The sequence below is a fragment of the Ciona intestinalis genome, chromosome 5 (assembly GCF_000224145.3).
Source record: "Ciona intestinalis chromosome 5, KH, whole genome shotgun sequence".
NCBI lineage: Eukaryota > Metazoa > Chordata > Ascidiacea > Phlebobranchia > Cionidae > Ciona > Ciona intestinalis.
The window spans coordinates 14,708-33,315 of record NC_020170.2 but is presented as its reverse complement, the minus strand read 5'-3'; the positions used below and the strand labels follow the sequence as shown (position 1 = coordinate 33,315).

The 18,608-nt window shown below is 33.1% G+C and overlaps 1 protein-coding gene across 6 annotated transcripts in view; it reads right to left on the bottom strand.

Annotated features, from left to right (window-relative positions):
• Window positions 1-18,608, bottom strand: part of LOC101242465 (tetratricopeptide repeat protein 41) — a 22,136-nt gene that overhangs the window by 2,564 nt on the left and 964 nt on the right. The window contains exons 2-26 of one of the 6 annotated variants that reach the window (XM_026834454.1): window positions 16,905-17,066; window positions 16,431-16,452; window positions 15,823-15,916; window positions 15,397-15,523; window positions 14,574-14,674; window positions 14,212-14,366; window positions 13,737-13,913; window positions 13,051-13,213; window positions 12,551-12,791; window positions 12,235-12,350; window positions 9,782-9,931; window positions 9,081-9,195; window positions 8,399-8,633; window positions 7,368-7,534; window positions 6,961-7,141; window positions 6,013-6,086; window positions 5,479-5,566; window positions 5,005-5,137; window positions 4,625-4,725; window positions 2,979-3,105; window positions 2,699-2,870; window positions 1,753-1,860; window positions 1,592-1,652; window positions 996-1,111; window positions 253-287 (exon numbers count right to left, since the gene is read on the bottom strand). In XM_026834454.1, the coding sequence (XP_026690255.1) occupies window positions 253-287; window positions 996-1,111; window positions 1,592-1,652; window positions 1,753-1,860; window positions 2,699-2,870; window positions 2,979-3,105; window positions 4,625-4,725; window positions 5,005-5,137; window positions 5,479-5,566; window positions 6,013-6,086; window positions 6,961-7,141; window positions 7,368-7,534; window positions 8,399-8,633; window positions 9,081-9,195; window positions 9,782-9,931; window positions 12,235-12,350; window positions 12,551-12,791; window positions 13,051-13,213; window positions 13,737-13,913; window positions 14,212-14,366; window positions 14,574-14,674; window positions 15,397-15,523; window positions 15,823-15,916; window positions 16,431-16,452; window positions 16,905-16,955 (3,110 nt within the window). In that variant the 5' untranslated portion in view covers window positions 16,956-17,066. The remainder of the gene's footprint in view (window positions 1-252; window positions 288-995; window positions 1,112-1,591; window positions 1,653-1,752; window positions 1,861-2,698; window positions 2,871-2,978; window positions 3,106-4,624; window positions 4,726-5,004; window positions 5,138-5,478; window positions 5,567-6,012; window positions 6,087-6,960; window positions 7,142-7,367; window positions 7,535-8,398; window positions 8,634-9,080; window positions 9,196-9,781; window positions 9,932-12,234; window positions 12,351-12,550; window positions 12,792-13,050; window positions 13,214-13,736; window positions 13,914-14,211; window positions 14,367-14,573; window positions 14,675-15,396; window positions 15,524-15,822; window positions 15,917-16,430; window positions 16,453-16,904; window positions 17,067-18,608) is intronic. The other 5 variants (XM_009860233.3, XR_003395886.1, XM_026834452.1 and 2 more) reach the window with 5 other exon arrangements.

The following is an 18,608-nucleotide window of genomic DNA, read 5'->3' as shown; positions in this document are numbered from 1 at the left end:
GGACACATACGCCCACAATAGTAGCAACGTCGAGCCTTAAACCCATTACCTCTGGGTTACAGGCAGGCGTGCTAACCACTTTGCCATGGCGCCGACAATCCAGTCCTTTGCTTAAAAATGTGGTACAGATGCTTTGATTTTATGCATGTTACCATCGAGAGAATCTTTGACTATAATGGGTAATTAATAGAAATTTGTGGTAATGTCTTGTTTTTGCATTCTTGATTATAAATATTTTTATACACTACCAACCTGGTTTGACCTGTATAAGTTCTTGGACTTTTGATCTGCAATTTAGGAAAAAATTAAATTAAGAATGTCAGTCAATTTCATTGAACCAGGTTTAAATAAGTATTCAACCAAAAAAGTTTCATAACTTATATCTACATAAGAAACCAGGTACATGTATGTCAGTATGTCTGTTAAAAATTGTTAAGAATTAGTCTGCCAATTTAAATGAACTATAAACAACAAAACATTTAGTCAAATGAGTAAAAAATTGGCCATGCCACAATGATTTCCTATCAAAAAATAATATTGAAAATCAGATTTGTTACAGTGAATTCTTCTGTTTTATAAATGTACAAAGAATATAAAAAATAAAGACTTGTTTCTTTAGTTAACACAGCTACAGAAACATTTTAATTCTATGGCTAACTACAAGCTTATGCTGGTGAAAACACTTTTTTTGCACATTTTCAAAGTTAGTTTTAACACAAACGCCTGACTTTGATCTTAAAACGTTCCTTTTGTTTCCTAATACCCGGTGTATATATTTTTTTGAAAATGTCTAAAGTTTGGTAACATTTGAGCATCTCTACCTATATACAAATTTTGATTTTGTTGATATAACCTTTTAGGTATGCAACTTTTACCAAAGCAGACTACTTGGTCTCTGAACATTAAAACCCCACGACCCTTGGCTTGACTCGCTTGAAAGTTTATCCATATATAGTATACGACTTGACACAAGTTTTATCACAAATTCACCGCACCTTCATATCAACATTCATCTGTCTGCCATTACCCCCATATCTTCTACCAGGAACAATTACGACAGGTTCAACACCACCAGATGAAATGACTTGATATGTAGATACATTCGTTTTCCCTTATAAAGTTCAAAGATAAAATTGAGTTACAGACTTCAAACTAACTTTCTCTCTCTATATATATTAAAACAAAGCTATCTGTAAATTAAATGACTTCCTTTCAGAAAGAAAACAAGACAAGCAACAAAACTGCGCTTCTATAAGATATCTATTGTCCGGTGATGTTGCGAAGTGGTTAGCGGGCCCTCCTGTAACCAGAACCCAGAGGTAATGGGTTCAAGGTTCGTCACTGCTACCATTGTGGGCGAATGTATCTTTGGGCAAGACACTTAACAGCAATTGCCCCAACCCAGTGGTCACTGATGGGTTGTCCAAATTATCAGCCATACATAAATAAGCCAGCACTAGTGTATGAACATCTGTGTTATAACGACTGACGTTTTTCGGCCACGCGGGGATAAAGTAAGTTACATTCATTCCATTGATTATACGGCAATGCAATCTATGGAAAGAATGTTGCATATATAGCAGCCGATCACCTGTTCTATGCAGTGAACGAAAAGGTATAGTACACTGCCCATCAACTCCAGATGATCGAATCTGTGGCAAAACAATGTATCTACAACCACCAGAAACCATGTGTATTTATTGCAGCTATAGGATATAAAACAAACATTGTCAGATTTTATTCATGAGTTACCTGACGTGGTGTAATCTTAGGAGTAAGGACAACGTGGTTTGCAAAGGAACGTGCACTGTATGAGCTGTACGGTCGGGTGGATGTGATAGATCCTCTCATACTGCATCTCTATATAGTAATATAATAGGTTGTAAATAACTCTTGCAGAACAACCATTAGTTTTAATTTCCCCATTAAAGAGGCATACCAACGAAAAATTAAAATTTGTGTATTAATAGATAAGTTCAAATGTGACCTACCCTAAAAAATTTTAAAATACAAAAGTGCTTCTGAAAAAATGAGTTTTAAAACCCCAAATTCGACCGCTGGACTAAAAAAAATTGGCCATGGCGCAATGCATGGGATTTCCCATTAGAAAAAATTCACTCAACTTTGATCGTCCTAGTTTCTAAAATACTTAATAAAATTCAAATTTTATTTCTGAATTGGTATAATGAATGCTTTTTCTTCAAAACTACATAAAGAAAATTGAAAAAAATTTAAACTTTCTTCAGTATTTTTGAAACTAGAAACCATCAAAGTTGAGTGATTTTTTTTCTTATGGGATATCCCATGCATTGTCGAAACAGCGGAATATTTTTTACTCCATTTTGTTTTAGAAGCCGTATCGTTTTGGCAAACTTTGATGGTACCTTTAATACACATTTGAGCATATGTATCCATATACAAAATTTAATTTTTCGTTGGTATGCCCCTCTAATGGTGAAATTAAAACTAATGCGGCAAATTGTGTCCCATTGCTCAAAATATGTGGTGATATCATCCCTGAGTTATCATGCAACTTTGTGGTTTTGTTTTAGTTTTTACGAAAATTATGGTAATTTGTACAAACCCAATATTAAAACACATGGGTTAAATAAAATTTTGTCAGGTGTCTTAAATACAGACACACTAAAGGTTGTGAAAGCATCAATACCTAATATACACTCACTATATATTTACTTACACTACTTCTATCATATGTAGATGTTGTTGATGATTGAAGCTTCTTGTCCAGCTCATTGTTGTGCCATGACATAGCACTGAATGGACGCTCTGTGCTGCGTTGATCTGGTGTTGCAGCACAGCCAAAGGCAAAATGGCCAGAACGCAAATCATTTAAAACTTGTTTAATGTTTCTGAAACAGGAAAACAACGTTTAAAAATTAAAAACTGCTGCTTATTCATACAGATATTTTGACATTTAATAAACTAAACAAATCATATTTTTCATAAACCTCAGCTACCTAGAAGATTTGCGTAAAATTTTTTCACTAGGGTTGTTTTCAGTAACCATGGCATCAAACGACTGTTCAAAACATGAAAGAGCTTCTTCCTTGCTTCTTAAAGTCCCTTCATCAAATAGTAACTTACCTAAAAAGAATATTAGACAGATTACAGAAGGATAGTTCATGATCGTTTTTTAACATGACACTTTTCCTTCATCCCATCGGGCCTAGGAGTACACCTAAACTTCTCAGGAAATAAAAGCACTATTGACGCGAACAGTGCTCATTTTAATCCATTATTTCATGAATAGAATTTGATTTTGTTTTAGTTTTTGCATACATACTTTCGCACATTACTGATACTATGTAACCGTTTATCAGTTTTGCTAAAATATTACGATTTCAAAGAAACCTATTTAATTTTCATATTTTACTATAAAAAATATTTTGTTTCTTAGGATAACAGTGAGATGGCATACCATAGGTTTAAAATACATTATAGTAGTATACAATTTCAACCACAGATGATCCTATTTCTTAGTGTCACAGATACAATTTATGACGGAATGGAAAAAACACATCAACAAACAGCAATTACAAGCTTCCTGTAACTATATATGCTAAAAGCAGTGTATGACCTGAAAGTATTCTTTGGGCACTTCTTTAGAATGAATCTAGAATAATATTTTGTGCAGTATTCGACTAGGTTGCAAACTACAATATCGTCTCTGTGTATCTACCAATCTGGCAAACCTTATAACATTTATGTATATGAAGTATAAACATTGCTAATTCAGCAAAAGCCTGCTTCAACAGTATTAAGGTACTAAACATGTTAACTTATTGAACACATCAACAATACATATGCTGGAACTATCATCTGTATTAGTATACCTCAATAAGGTTTCATAACTTTGACTGACCCATTTGCCCAGATTGATTCAAGGGAGTTTTTCTTCTCAACAAACTGGTACACAAATCAAAAAAACAACAGACATGCAACTGCTCTGTAAACTCTATTTTTAAATTCAAAACTTTTTTATAAGAAAAAATGAATAATATTATTAGGATTCTTATTTTCTGAACAGTTTAGGTGTAGGCTGCAGCACGTATGTATTGCGCAGGTTATGACACCATCTTCGGAAGATTAAAAATTCAACTATGAATTTTTACTACTGAATAAATGTCTAGGCATCTTACATGTCTAGATACATAGTACTCTTTGCATATAGATGTGGTTTTCCATCATAACCCAATGTGCTTTCTACTGTACGGCTGATGTGTTTATGCACACGTTTTTTCAAATATATCTTAAATTGTTATAATTAAGTTTAAGACAGTTGGGTTTTGCAGCTAAACTTTTTATTTGAAACTTGTCAATAGTAGTTTTTGCCAGTAGCATGTTTTTCTTTTTTTATTAATTTTATCTTTGCCATAATATTCAAAGAATTAAATAAAATTATGTTCTGTTATACACCCGACGCAGACAATTTGGCACTTGCCAATCTTTGACACTTGTCAATTGCAGTAAGCTTCACTTTTGCATTGCAATAGGTTCTTATAGATGTCATATTGAAGCATCTAAAATCCCACTACTACTTCATCTAATTAGCGCACATACATGGATTAATGAGCAACTATTAGCTGATTTAATTTTTTTTTACCAATTTTGCTTAACAGTTGAGGAGTTTCAGTATTTCTTCCAATATGTTGCATAATGTCCAACGCTTGTCTGTATGTGGTCATAGCTTTCCTTTGTGGAACCCTAAGTAAGTTTTAGCTTAATATTAAAAAAAACATTCATGTGGTGGGGCAGCTGGGAAGATATAAAATGTTCAGCTTAATCATCATTTTTTTTCTTTACGATTTTCAATTTGGACAACTCAACAACTATGTGGCAGCAATTACTGTTAAGTGTATTGGCCAAGGACACACCAACAATGGTGACAGCAGCATATTGCATACCTGGTAGATATTAAGTCAAGGTGCGACAGCATTAGAGTGTTGTCAGTTATTAAAAAAAATGCAACCAACAGCAACTCACCCCATGTTTTTACTACTGTATAATTCACCCAAATCTCTTAACAAGTTTGCAACTTTAAGGTGTTTGCTTCCATGCCAGTATAAATAAGTTTGTAAAGATTTTTTTAACAGAACTTCAGCCTGATCCATCATCCCTGTTTAACAACATAAGTAAAGATTAAAATAATCTTCTTTATTATCTGGTCATAATAATAGGTTTTCAAATCTAGTAAAAAAAAGAGAAAAAGTGATATCAAATATGTAAATGTTTATAACGCTGTGATTAAACAATAACAGGTAAATTATTGATAACATGCAGATAATGAGAATAACTAGGCAAAAAATTATGAAGCCTGTTCGCCAGACATACTACCATTAAGAGTTTTTGCTTCTTTTATGTATTTTCAAATAATAGCTGCTTAGGAAGAAAAAAGGGATATTTAAGTTGTACTTTATTGAATAAATCGGCAATAAAAGAAAAGGAAGATGTGATTACCTTGTGTAGATAGAATATTGCCAAACACAGCATTTGCCTGTGCATGACCACTTATGCTTCCACATTCCTTCATTATATTGTATGCAACCTGTCGATATATGAAGGAATGAATGTAACTTAAAAACTTACTTCATCCTTGCGTGGCCGAAAAACGGCACTTGCTGTAATTTGATCTTCACCTCGTGGAAGTTTACAACTTCCCGACTATGTTACTTTGTGGGTGATTTTTTATGTGTGGCTAATAATTTGGACAATCCATTAGTGACCACTGGGTTAGAGCAATTGCCGTTCAGTGTCTTGCCCCAAGTCACGTACGCCCACAATGGTAGCAGTGACAAGCCTTGAACCCATTACCTCTGGGTTAGAGGCAGACAGGGTAACCAACTGTGCACTGGCACCGGGCATATATAATCCAACTATTTTAACATTTATGATAAGATTTAAACAAATTGATATAAGTGTAATGTATATCATGTGTGAGACACATAAAAATAATGAAATATAGGAACATGAAACCATTGATGTACCACCCACCATAAACACACCATGAGCTTCTTCCTCTCTCTTGTTAATCATTAACCTTATGGCAAGATGAAGACAAATATATCCTATGTGATCAAATGCTGATTTTTATTTTGAGAGGAAACAAACAGTATATAATGCAACAACAAGATAGAAAAAATATACAAACAAAACTTTAATACACTTATATTTATTGAGCACGGTTGTGGACATATTGATCCTTTTTTGTGAAACAGTTGTTCTTGTTGTTGTAATGTTGTTGTTTTTTTTTGCGCGACTTTCTTCCCCATTCATCTCAATTCTAGATTTTATCATTTATTCTTTAACTTCTTGGTTGAAATCAAATCATAATATATACTTATAATTTTTAGACTAAATTTTTTAGATTTAATATCGCACAATTAGCGTGTGTGCACCGAAGCGTAGACGAGTGCCTTTTTCCTATCCTTATCTTTCGTATAAAAACGCGTCAATCGTTTCATTGCTCTTTTAGTTTACCACTCGCTATAAATACTTTTATTTCTAACATTACCTATAATACTGTGGGATTACAGTTTATCCAAATTCACAAAAACAAATGTCTTTAAGCAACGACAAAGTTAACAAGTGTAAGTTTTCTTGTCAACACGTGGTACAGGAGTTGTACAAAGCGTATTGGCATATATTCTATACCAAACCTTCCTTATACGTCGTAAGTTTTATAATTTATAATACATGAATGAATGCATTCTACCTACTGTTCCACAGTCACCAATTGGCGACTGAAACCCGCTTTGTTGGTTACTTCGGATTTGTTTTTGATCGAGCCTAGTCTACCGTTGTAGTAAAAGGATTAATTAATACTATGCTAATTAGTTTATACCGTGCTCACGCATTAGATCTGTGATCTCTTGTTTATTTATACAGGCAAACAATAAGAAAAATAAAACAAGTTAACCAATAAACCAAACATTTCCTTACCTTTAGTCTCGGATAACTCTCTAAGTTTTAAATAAGAAAGATCCATTGTGTGTAAAGATAGATTATCATAAACATTAATTGCAAGTTGCAGATCTGCTATTGAAACATCCGTTGTGTGCATACATTGTAAACAAATAGATTCAAACAGAATGAGATTTTCAACTGATGAAAGTGGTCGGTTCTAAAATAAACAACAGGATGAAATATGAAGTTTATTTAAATCAACAAAAGCAGTTCTTAAGATATCTCTGGTAACAGGTATTTGAATCTTTACTAAAAATCATATGTTTAGACTCCATAAGTACTGTAGCCTTAATATTACAATATGCTGTTAAGTGCCATACTTGACACAAATATATAAAATACAGTATATGACACAGTACAACTAACTCTGACAAAAAACCTACAGCATCAATATGTTGTCTGCATTTTTGCAACATGACAATTCCTTCACTCCTGTTATTCATGTGGAAAAGCAACCACCCCATCTTGTGGTAAAGAGATGTTAATTCATTTTGGGTAAGGACGGAAGAGTCAATTGTTACTTTGGGATCATCTTCTGCAGGTGACCAACCTAAATTCCCAGAACCAAACTTAACACAGAAATATTAAACACAGCATTTTGGTTCGAAACGTAACAAGCCCTTCAGCAAGACAGTGTTTGTTACTTCAAACTAGTCACAACTAACCGGAAGTTATGTATAAAACCATCACCCACAATCATATGTTACGTAACATTCAGAATTGTAATGAAAACCAGGGTGCCTCAGCCATGCAAAATGTTTGTTATGCAATGGTAGGAACTCACATGTAGATTCATAACTATAATGGGGATTGTTTAACATGATAATTTTACCAGCTTTGTAGCACAGTTAGATAGGGTGCCTGCTTTTAACTTGGAGGTCAGGGATTCAAGACTCGTTGCTGCTACCATTGTGGGTATATGTGTCCTTGTGGTTACTTATAAGCTCGCACAAAGTGTAAAAAACACCTGTGACTGTCGTTTTTCGGACACGCCAAGATAAAACAAGTTACATTCTTTCATTCATTTAATTAATTATGACATAATAAAAATTCACACAAAAATTGGATTATTTGATCAAACTTTAAAACAGGTTGGACTGTTTGTTTCATCATGTTAATACTATGTACGTGAGTAAACGCAACAAGCAACTAAATAATATGTTTAAGCTGTATTTAGAAAAAAATAAACATTGATTAACAAAAACTGGGGTCACCAACCTAGCTAGGCTTCCAGGGTAGCGCAGGCCTCTCCAGAAAACTAGCTCATGACACCCATGCCCAAAAAGCTACATATGTAATTTGTAAAGGGACAGAAAGTGTTTGAAGCCACTATGCAATGTGTGCAACAGAACAAAATGATTTGAAGCATAAACAAGTAGCATCCATATATATTAACTACATCTGTACAACTCACCTCCGATTAAAACATCAGAATCAGTTTCCGTCAGGAAGAACGAACAACTTTCAGTTTCACTAAGTTCTCTATCTTCTGTGCCCGAACGACTTTCCGTGCTCCGATTGTGTGACATGGGAGAGTCATCGTGTTGAGTCACAATGATCAAAGACGGAATTTTTAAAGTTGGTTTCGACACTGTTTGTTCCGTTGCTTGGTTGGTATCCTCACTGTTTGATTGGTTTCTAACCATGGACTGTAGAAATGAATCAAGTGAAACATTTAATATTAGTTAGCATTCTTAGCATTGTAGTTTAAAATTGAATACTTAAACGTGGTTTCATAAACCTAATGCAAAGTGTCAAGCATATCAAATTACCTATGCCAATCTATCAAACAGTACATAACTTTTTAAAAGTCAGGGTACCTTATAGGCAATACAGCACATTAATACTGTTATTTAGAACACATTATTCCTGTTTTACCTCTATACCGGATTACAGTTACCAAAGATTAAACCATTCCTATGTTCAATTTGATTTGTACAGTTTATACAGAATAGAAAGTACACTAAATTTTTCAGGGCATTCATACCTTACATACTCTATGCACCTACTTGCTGTTTAGAAATATTAAATCACCCGATCACAACATTGAATATTTCATATAACATAGGGTTTATTAATAAAAGTATAAACAGCACCTTCAAACAATGCACAATATTGAAGTCATGTTTGTTCAGTGAGTTCCAATACATCTTGTGGTCATTGTGTAAGGATGGATGGAACTTTGATTCTTCGCACATAGAGATGAAAAACCTAAGTGTCATAATTCACTGAGTGGAATATAAAGTTAATATACATGATCACTAATGCTCTTTTATTCAAGTAAGCTCAACTAAACCATTTGGGACTTAAATAGATATTACAGTATCCGGTTGAGTACGTCCAATGCAGGTTTCTATCGTTTTGCATTTGCCAGTTATATAATAATTAACTTATTAGATAAATACTTGGAAACTTGCCAGATATACACGCGTACTGCTACTAATATACCCTGTGCAAAAACATTATGTTTACTGCATGACAAGTCCTATACATCAACATTCTGCTTGTTCAATCCAACTTGATTGCTCGACCCATAAACAACTTTTCTGAGCGAATTGACGGTCGGTCGACTTGCCGGGAAGCAAGAGTAGCCAAATTTGCGTCAGACTTTAACGGTCATGTAAACATGGTAATTGACAATGATATGTTTTAATATAGTATTATCATAGAACTGAGTTATAGGTACAAACAAATAGGTACAGAGGTCAATACCTAAGTAAAACTACAGATTTTTTCCATTATAGAAAGTAAATTGTTAAGTCAGAAACATTTTATTTGTTGCCAGTATTAAACCAACCTTGGTTTGCAGAGAACTTGACAAAGTAATACCCAATCTTTACATTGATGTAGATGCCATGGTAGTTCAATTAACTTTCTCTTCATGGAGCCGTGGTTGATAAAATAAGAGGCAAGAAGTGAATGTTGGTGTTGGAGAAGATCTATTGAACTAGTATTAAGAAATAATGCTCAATGTTACTATAGATTTAAAATTTAATACATTAAGAACAGAAGGTTAAGGTTTGCTCTAAAGATTATTATTTATAAATACTTAATTGTAAGGTTTTTAAACCAGTACTAATTGATATCTTACCAAATTGAAAATCCGACAATTTAAAGTAGACATTAAAAATTTTTTAATTAAGGGTTTGAGAGTTTGTGGTTATAAAGCAACTATTAATTAGGCAATAGAAATAATAATTTTAGCTTTTAATATTTATAATATACATGAAAATATTTTACTTTGCAGAGCTTAAAATGCACCTGCAGTTATTCTTTAATTTAAAGGTCTATTCAATTGTAAACTCGTCAAACCAAGTTTTTCAAATACATATTTTTAGACCTATTAACTTTTACTAAAAGAACAAAAGGTACAAAATTGAGCATAGAGAACAAAATACTGAGAAGCAGTACGTTGATGGAGGAACTTCCAGAAATGCATAGTAGAGTTTGGATGTATGATTGAATGAATGAAATTTATTTTGTCTCTTCGGTCACGATAACAAAGAACAAGAGAGTTGACAAAAGCGAGAAGACAGGTAGTAACGGTAAAAAAACTGTTGCCAGTGTATGTCATTTAAACAGCTGTAGTAGTTTTTTTAGGGTTTTATTTTATAAATAAAGCAAAAAAAGAATTGTCAGAGATACCTAGGTTTAGTGAGCGATACCAGTCAGCAAAGGATATAAATAGGTAGCAGTAGAATTAGGCCAAGCATTGCAATACTGCATGGAAATAATAAATGTAGAAACAACAAGCTATCCTATTACATGATGTTTATTACCATGCAAGGTAACCAATGCCAATGGTTCTAATTTTTTTTTTAAACGAAAACAGTGATGAACATTATTTTTTTGTTTCTTCTGCATAACATGAACTACAGTTGGTGGTAAGTTAGTTTATGCTTAAAATGCTTCTATAGCATTTCAATTTGTTTTAAACAAAAATTTTGATCTTGTGAAAGACAGGAAAACACCTTTTAACAGTTCCACAAACGGAAAAGTACTAAAAAATTGGATAAAATTTGTAAATATGCACACACCAATGCCAATATGGGCCCTGCGGTCATATTTGTAGCTTCTATTTAATGAGGATGGCAACAAAAACGAGTTGCAATACAGTTATGGGAGTGCATAATGTTTATGTTTAAAAAAATAACATACCGTACCAAGCACACATTCAACAAACATTGTAAATCTTCGCAACCAAAGTCCGATGCAAAACAGTTTATTATTTTGTTAGCAACTAAAGCAGAATAAATAATAAATAACACTGTCTGGGCAGTAAAGAGTAAACATATATTTTATAAGAAGATTAGAATTTAGAGCTATCAAAAAGGTCAAAATATGGTGAGTTTTCTAACATTTAATTTCTAAATATCATAAAGTAATTTATTATGAATGTAACTTACTTTATCCTCGCAGGGGGAAACAGCAGTCTTTATAAGGGGTGTTCATACATTCGTGCCAGCTTACGAGTTACTTCGAGGGTGGTTAATTTTTTGTGTCTTTTGTTTCATTTTTTTATGTATGGCTGATCGTTTGGACAACCTATTATTGACCACTGGCTTGGAGCAATTGCTATTAAGTGGCTTGCCCAAAGACATATTCGCCCATAATGGTAAGTTGGTAACAGCGACGAGCCTGAACACATTATCTCTAAAGGTACAGGCAGGCTCGCCAACTAACTGAGCTATGGCGCCAGTATGATGTCAACATATGCATATAGAACAAAATCTTGAAAGTGTTGTTACATGCACTGATGAAAACCTCAGCAAAGCTCGAATAAGTAAGCACGTCATAAACCATTTAACAAAATGTTAATTAATTATTTTACTACAAAGGTCGACTAAGCTTTAACAAAAACAAGTAACCAACAAAGTGGTTTTCAGTCGCCATTGTGGTCTGTGGAGCATTAAATAAAATACATTTATACATGTAATAAAACTCATGAAGACTATATGAGGATTAAGTGATTGGTAAAGACTATGTGTGTAAACTAAAACTCAGTAACCTTGTCAAAGCTGAAAAGCGTTTGTTTTCTGGAGTTTTCCAGCCACGCTAGGATAAAGTAAGTTACATTCATTCATGTATATAACATTTTTACATTTTTTTCTAAACACAATTATATTTTTCTGGCACTACACTATGTTGATTGCAAACATTTCTGCATTAATAGTCTAAGGTCAAAACTTATTCTTATAGGGTCACTTTAATTTATAGATTTAATTTATAGATTGTAAGGTGTGCGTTTACCTTGAAGAATAACAACCAACATCAAGCAAACAATGATTAAGTGCAAGTGTGACATCATCATGAGCTATTGTTATCAAACCATCTTTATTTGTACAAAGAGCACTCCCGGCTGCTTCCTAAGAATAAACACAAGAAGTATTATGTTTTATAAGACAATAGTATATCAGTAGCTGCCAAAATTATTTGGGAAAGAGAGTTTTGTGTTATTTTTAAATTTGTTTTAAGAAGGACAAGAATTTATTTTACAAATTTAAAATTAACTTTCAACTTAGCTTACAGTCACTTAGCTCACAACCAATATAACAAGCTACCTTACCCTAAACATCCTCCAATCATGAGGTGAAACTGCGGTCCTTCCTTTGTATCCTACCAACAGCAAAATATGCAGGATTTCCTTAAGAAGAAGACCTGTTCTCGAGGTTGCAATGAATTTTAACGCATCAGCCACCCATCCTGATGCATTACTTCGATGTCGGATCGATCCAGGTTGCCCAGATGACTGCTTTCCCCAACTATAACGACGACTCCACAACAAAAACACAGATTTCCAGAAGTCTCTGTTTTAAATTAAATTAAAATACCAATTTGTATGTTTGTTAATGTACTAAATTTAAAACCTAAAATTTAACGTATATTGTTTCTTTTGTTGCAGTGCAGCAGTAGCTAAAGTACAAAATGTAAAGTGACGTTCAGGTGACCTAATTTTCAAAACTTCATTTTTAAGAGCTTTGTATGCACACAATCAAGTCAGCCCAACCGAATTAAATTATGCTACGCATTTAATTGCAATCATGACACAACAACAGTGATAACTACCTGAATATACGGAATGTGGTGCACTTTTCGATAACTTGATTAATATCATGGCTGTCTCGACAAGACATTATAAGGTGTGATAATGTTGCAAGATACAAAGGTCGTTCACTCAACCGATTTGCCCAAACTTTTGATAAATGATCTCGACCAAGTATGTTAACAACTAAAGACAAATAATAGGTCCAGATCAAAGTTTGGAATTAAAAAAAACACAAGATAAATCATTAAACACAACTGAGCACATCTCTGACAAACCTTCTAAGTACTGTACGATGTTTTGTAAAAAATGCCATAACTTTAACTGAAATACAGTGCTAGAGAATATGCATAGTAGTACATAATGTTAAGAAATTATTTTGATTGAAATAAAGAAATCTTTTTCGACCAGCTGATAGCGAAATCTTGTAAACCAACAGACCTTATTTTTCGCGAAAACTTTTTAAACAGTGTTGCAATTCCTTGAAAATAGGCAATCATAAAATTATAGGTATAAATAAAACAACAAAATGGGTATTGCTGTATGCACACAAAAAAACAGGAAAAATTTAATTGCTCATAAAGGCACACATATTGTAACTCATAAGCAGCACAAGGTGTATGAAACAGAACACCCATGTTTTACCGACTTTTGTTTTAATGAGGATCAATTAGTCAAATTCATTCATTAATTAATACTAATAACAAACCATTATCTTCAAAGTAAGTTTGTAAAATATTTTCTCGGGTTTGTAAATCTATGGATGGCATCTTTACAATTGTTACATCACCACGTTGTTGAATGGCTTTATACGTTAAGTCTGACCTCCGTGTGGATATAATTATGTGACATGTCAGGGGAATTACCACCGGAAGCCAACCCAGCCCTATGTAAAACAATTGAAAAAGTGGAAAGAATCTATATATGGAATAACGTCATTAACATGTATACTAAAATAAATGCAAAGTATATTTACTTATAATATACTGATTAGGTTTTTAACTCTAATGTTAAGCTTACCAATTTTACACATATAAGTGGAATTCAACACATCTGCAGGACAGGAACACTTTTAAAAATTCAATATTATCCGCTTTTATACAATTGCAAGGTATTTAAACCGAAGAAACAGATGGTGTTATTATAAAAAATAATCGCTTGGATATAAAAAGAGTCCACCTTACCTTTTACCTGTCCAATATCCTCATGCATCCCATACTTAATATCATTCACACTGTCAATCACAACCACACATGGATGAAGACTCAATGAGGATTGAAATGTTTCAACAAGTCCTTTGTAAGTATCAACATCTTCCAACATTTCACTGGAAGTACATCTGAAATGATGGGAGTTTTTTGTTGAATTCAAATAAAATTAAAAATAAATTCTTGAAACAGTACTTTATTAATATAACGTTAAGGCTTAAGGACCCCCGCAAACATTGCATTGCCGTTTCTATTTTTAACATAAAAACTTTTAGGCAATATTGCTATATAATATTTAGGTTTGGTTGCAATAATAATCATCAAAGAAAAATAATCACTTAGTTTTCCATGTTGCTTCCCTTAATGTTTTGATGCATCTTCGCATGAATGCTGACACATCATAACTTAAATTTGAAGATCCAATAAAAGTTGACAGCACCTGCAAACACAAAAACATGAAGAAAGCATTCTGTAAACATATGAATATTTCAGGTTATTTGTCAGAAAATATAAGTATTTACTTGATAACTTTAAACGATTTTAAATTATAAACTAGAAATGGCCCAGTAAATAATAAAGACAAAACCTGCACGCTGCACTTTCCATTTTTGTTCAGGAAAGCATGTTTATTTATATTCCTATTTTCTCCCTAGGAATTTCGTGTGTCCCAGTTTCCCATGATTTTGCCACAAGTTTAAGCCAGCGCCGTGGCTTGGTGGATTAGGCACCTGCATTAAAACCAAAGTGTCCCCAGTTCGATGCTCAATAGGGATACTAACAGTGACCGGCGTATGTGTTCTTGGGCAAGACACTTAACAAACATTGCTCCAACCCAACCATCGCGCAAATGACTTTAATGGGCTTTCCGGGTGTTGGGGTAATGGGCCAAATCTGGCGTAAATCCCAGATCCTTGACAAGGACCTCACCCATATGTAACTCTGTGGGTAATTGTTTTTATTTTTTATTATATGTAATATATAAAACTCGTTAGTTACCACTAGATTGGAGCAATTGCTGCTAAGTGTCTTGCCCAAAGACACATACGCCCACAACAGTGGTAGTGACAAGCCTTGAACCCATAACCTTTGGGTTAGAGCAGGCAGGCTTGCTAACCAACTGTGCCATGGCGAGAGACAAACTTGGTAACATACTCAACACACCAATGTATTTGGGTTCTCCTTTTGAAACCTGTGCAGCCAATTGGCAAGCAAAGTTGTCTTGCCGCTCCCAGGATCACCAACCAAAGTCAATATCCTGGGTTCACTTTGTGGTCCAGCATCAGGTGACCTACCATAGAATCTTATTCTTGTTTTGTTTATTTTTATTTGTCACTTGGCTTATATTTAATAATGTATGCAAGGTATGAACCACTGATAAAGTGTGTTTAGAAGACAAATTCTTTCTATTTATGTTGGTTGTGCACCACCAATTATATTAACATTTGTCAAAATTGTCATCAGTACCACAAGACAGTATAGTGGCTATCAGCCAAAACCCTGCAATTGCTATGCCAAACTGAAGAATTTTTGGCACTAACTCAGCGATTTAACTTAAAACTATGTTTATTGCAACAAGTGAAAATGCACCTCAAAGATTGAACAAATGATGATGAGGATGAAAATAATCCGTCACCACTTTGATGTTGGATGTTGTATTCAACATCACGTCCTTCATTGGTCACTGAGAGATAAGAACTAGTTAATATAATTATGCTATCTAATCACTGTTAACCATATAGAATTTTGAATAAACAAGTAATAGATAACAGAGGAAGCACTGTGGCCAAATATTGTATTTTATAGTATATACATTATATATACTTTTTATTAGAGCAATATTGTTGATACCTGATATGACAGTTACTGTTATTAGCATGAATGAATGTACATTTGTACACGACGATATGATACTACTAAAATGCAATATGTGTGCTAGATGGTTAATACTTTGTTTAAATAAAGTGGATTTTAACTTTGTTAATAATTGTTTCGTAACAAAGCTGTTGTTGTGCCTTGTTACCTATCAGTGTCAATATTATATTATTAATAATTCTACATTCATGTATGATGTTATTATGTTTTCTAACTTGGAGTAAAATGCTATTGGTAAAACTGAAAATCAATGTTACATGTTTTTATATTATATACTACGTATTGGATTGCTTAGAACATGAGTTACACTTCATGAAACATACCTTGTACTGTCCAATAAGCATCCTGGTACAAAAATGTTAACAAATAAGAAACAATAATATTAATGAGGGCAGTTACGCTGTGTTTTTATAAAAAAATGTGACTAAACTTTAGCTGTCTAATTAAAGTAAGAGGCTGCTATCTGCTACCAATGTCAAAGTGTATCTTTGGGCAAGTCACTTAGTGGTAATTGCTCGAACCCTTTTTTTCCAATGGTAACCTCATTTATACAACACCACCATGCTTGAATACAGAACACAATAAACACTAACAAAACTTTAAAAGAAGTCACCTAAATTTTAAATTTCAATCAATCTTTAACCAATTCAACAATTGAACAAAATATAACAAACTTTATAACACTGACAAACCATCTGTCACATACCATCACAGACAAATAATACTATTATGTTTTACTACTTACATTGTAAATCAACTAAAATATTCAAATAAAAATAACATAGTATAAAAAATACCTTTATCAAGTAAACGATGTTTGGCGATAGTTGAGTTTGTCGTTGTGGCATGACAATTAAGCATTGTTTCAATATCACTGATTTCTTTGTATTTATGGTATTTTTCTTGAAGACGAGAAACAAAAATTTGATCTGACCATATTTGGACACTTAATTCATCATCTGCGTAAGTTATTAAAATACTGTATATGATTAAATAATAATTACATCTTGTTGTATCACAGGACAACGACACTTATTATAACATCGGTGTTCTGTTTCATACACTTCATGCTTGTTTATAAATTACCCCGCTGCATACCAATGAAAAATGAAATTTTGTATACGGATAGATATGCTCAAATGTAACCTAAAGGTATCATCAAAGTTTCCAAAAATGATACGGAGTCTAAAAAAATCGTGTAAAATAAAACCCTAAAGTAAAAAAATCGGCTGTTTCAACAATGCATGGGATTAAGATTTCCCATAGGAAAAAACTTTACTCAACTTCGATCGTTTCTAGTTTCTATAATACTAAAGAAAAATCAAATTTTATTTTCGATTTGGTATAACAAATGCTTCTTCTTCAAGAATAAAAAAATTGTAAAATATATACTTTATTGTGTTTTTGTTTTTCGATTGAACCTAGGTACATACTAGATTATGCTGACTCAGCACAATTTCAAACCTAATGTTAAACACGAGAGACTTATTGAAAATAAAATGTTACAGTTACCCTGTTTACATGACGGTTTAAGTCGGATTCGAACCAGACTCGTCATTCCGCTACTTTGTTTTTGGCGAAGAGAAAAAGGCGAGTCGGATTAAGGCCGACCGATTCTCGATCCTTTTATGTCTGAAACTTCTTTTTGTGCAGATTAACATGTTGATTCATGGTTTTGTATACTTGGCTTTAAATTAAACAAATAAAACCATTCATTCACGTATGTCATACTTGTTAGTTGTTACAGCATAGAACAAAACTTAGCAGACTTGTGTGGAACTTAGCTCGCAGAAACCCAATATGTTTTAGTATGTATGAGAAGATTATCATTGTCTGAATTAATAGCAACAACCCATCTGAAGTGTTTGCAGCACATAAATAACAGAACTTTGGAACTTTAGATAAACCAGTTTAGTAGATTAAAATAATCCACAAATGCACTTAAAGGCTGCTATTTGTTATATTTTAAGCTGTACTGATAACATATTGCGGTAATGAAGTTTGTTAGGAGTTAAGACTGGTGACTACATATGCTTCTGTCCCGTTTAACTTTCAATCCGATTGAAATACGCCATGTAAATATGACGTTTTAGCGGATCGGATTTGAAATGCGTGAGACGTCATCTCGAGTCGGATTGAATTCAAATCCAATCCGCTCATGTAAACAGGGTAAGTAAGTACTAGTAAGACATAATAAACATTTTAATATAAAAAAGTGCGAAAAATTAACGAATAGTAAAAATCGTGCTGAGTCAGCATATTATGTAGCTATGTTTAATAGAAAATTTAAACACAATAAAGTCTATGTTTTACAATTTTTTATATACTTTTGAGAAGAAGCATTCGTTATACCAAATCATAAATAAAATTTGAATTTTCTTTAATATTTTAGAAACTAAAAACGAACAAAGTTGAATGAATTTTATCTTATGGGAAATCCTATGCATTGCACAGTTATTTTTTTACTCCAGCAGGCGAATATGCTGTTTTAAAACTCATTT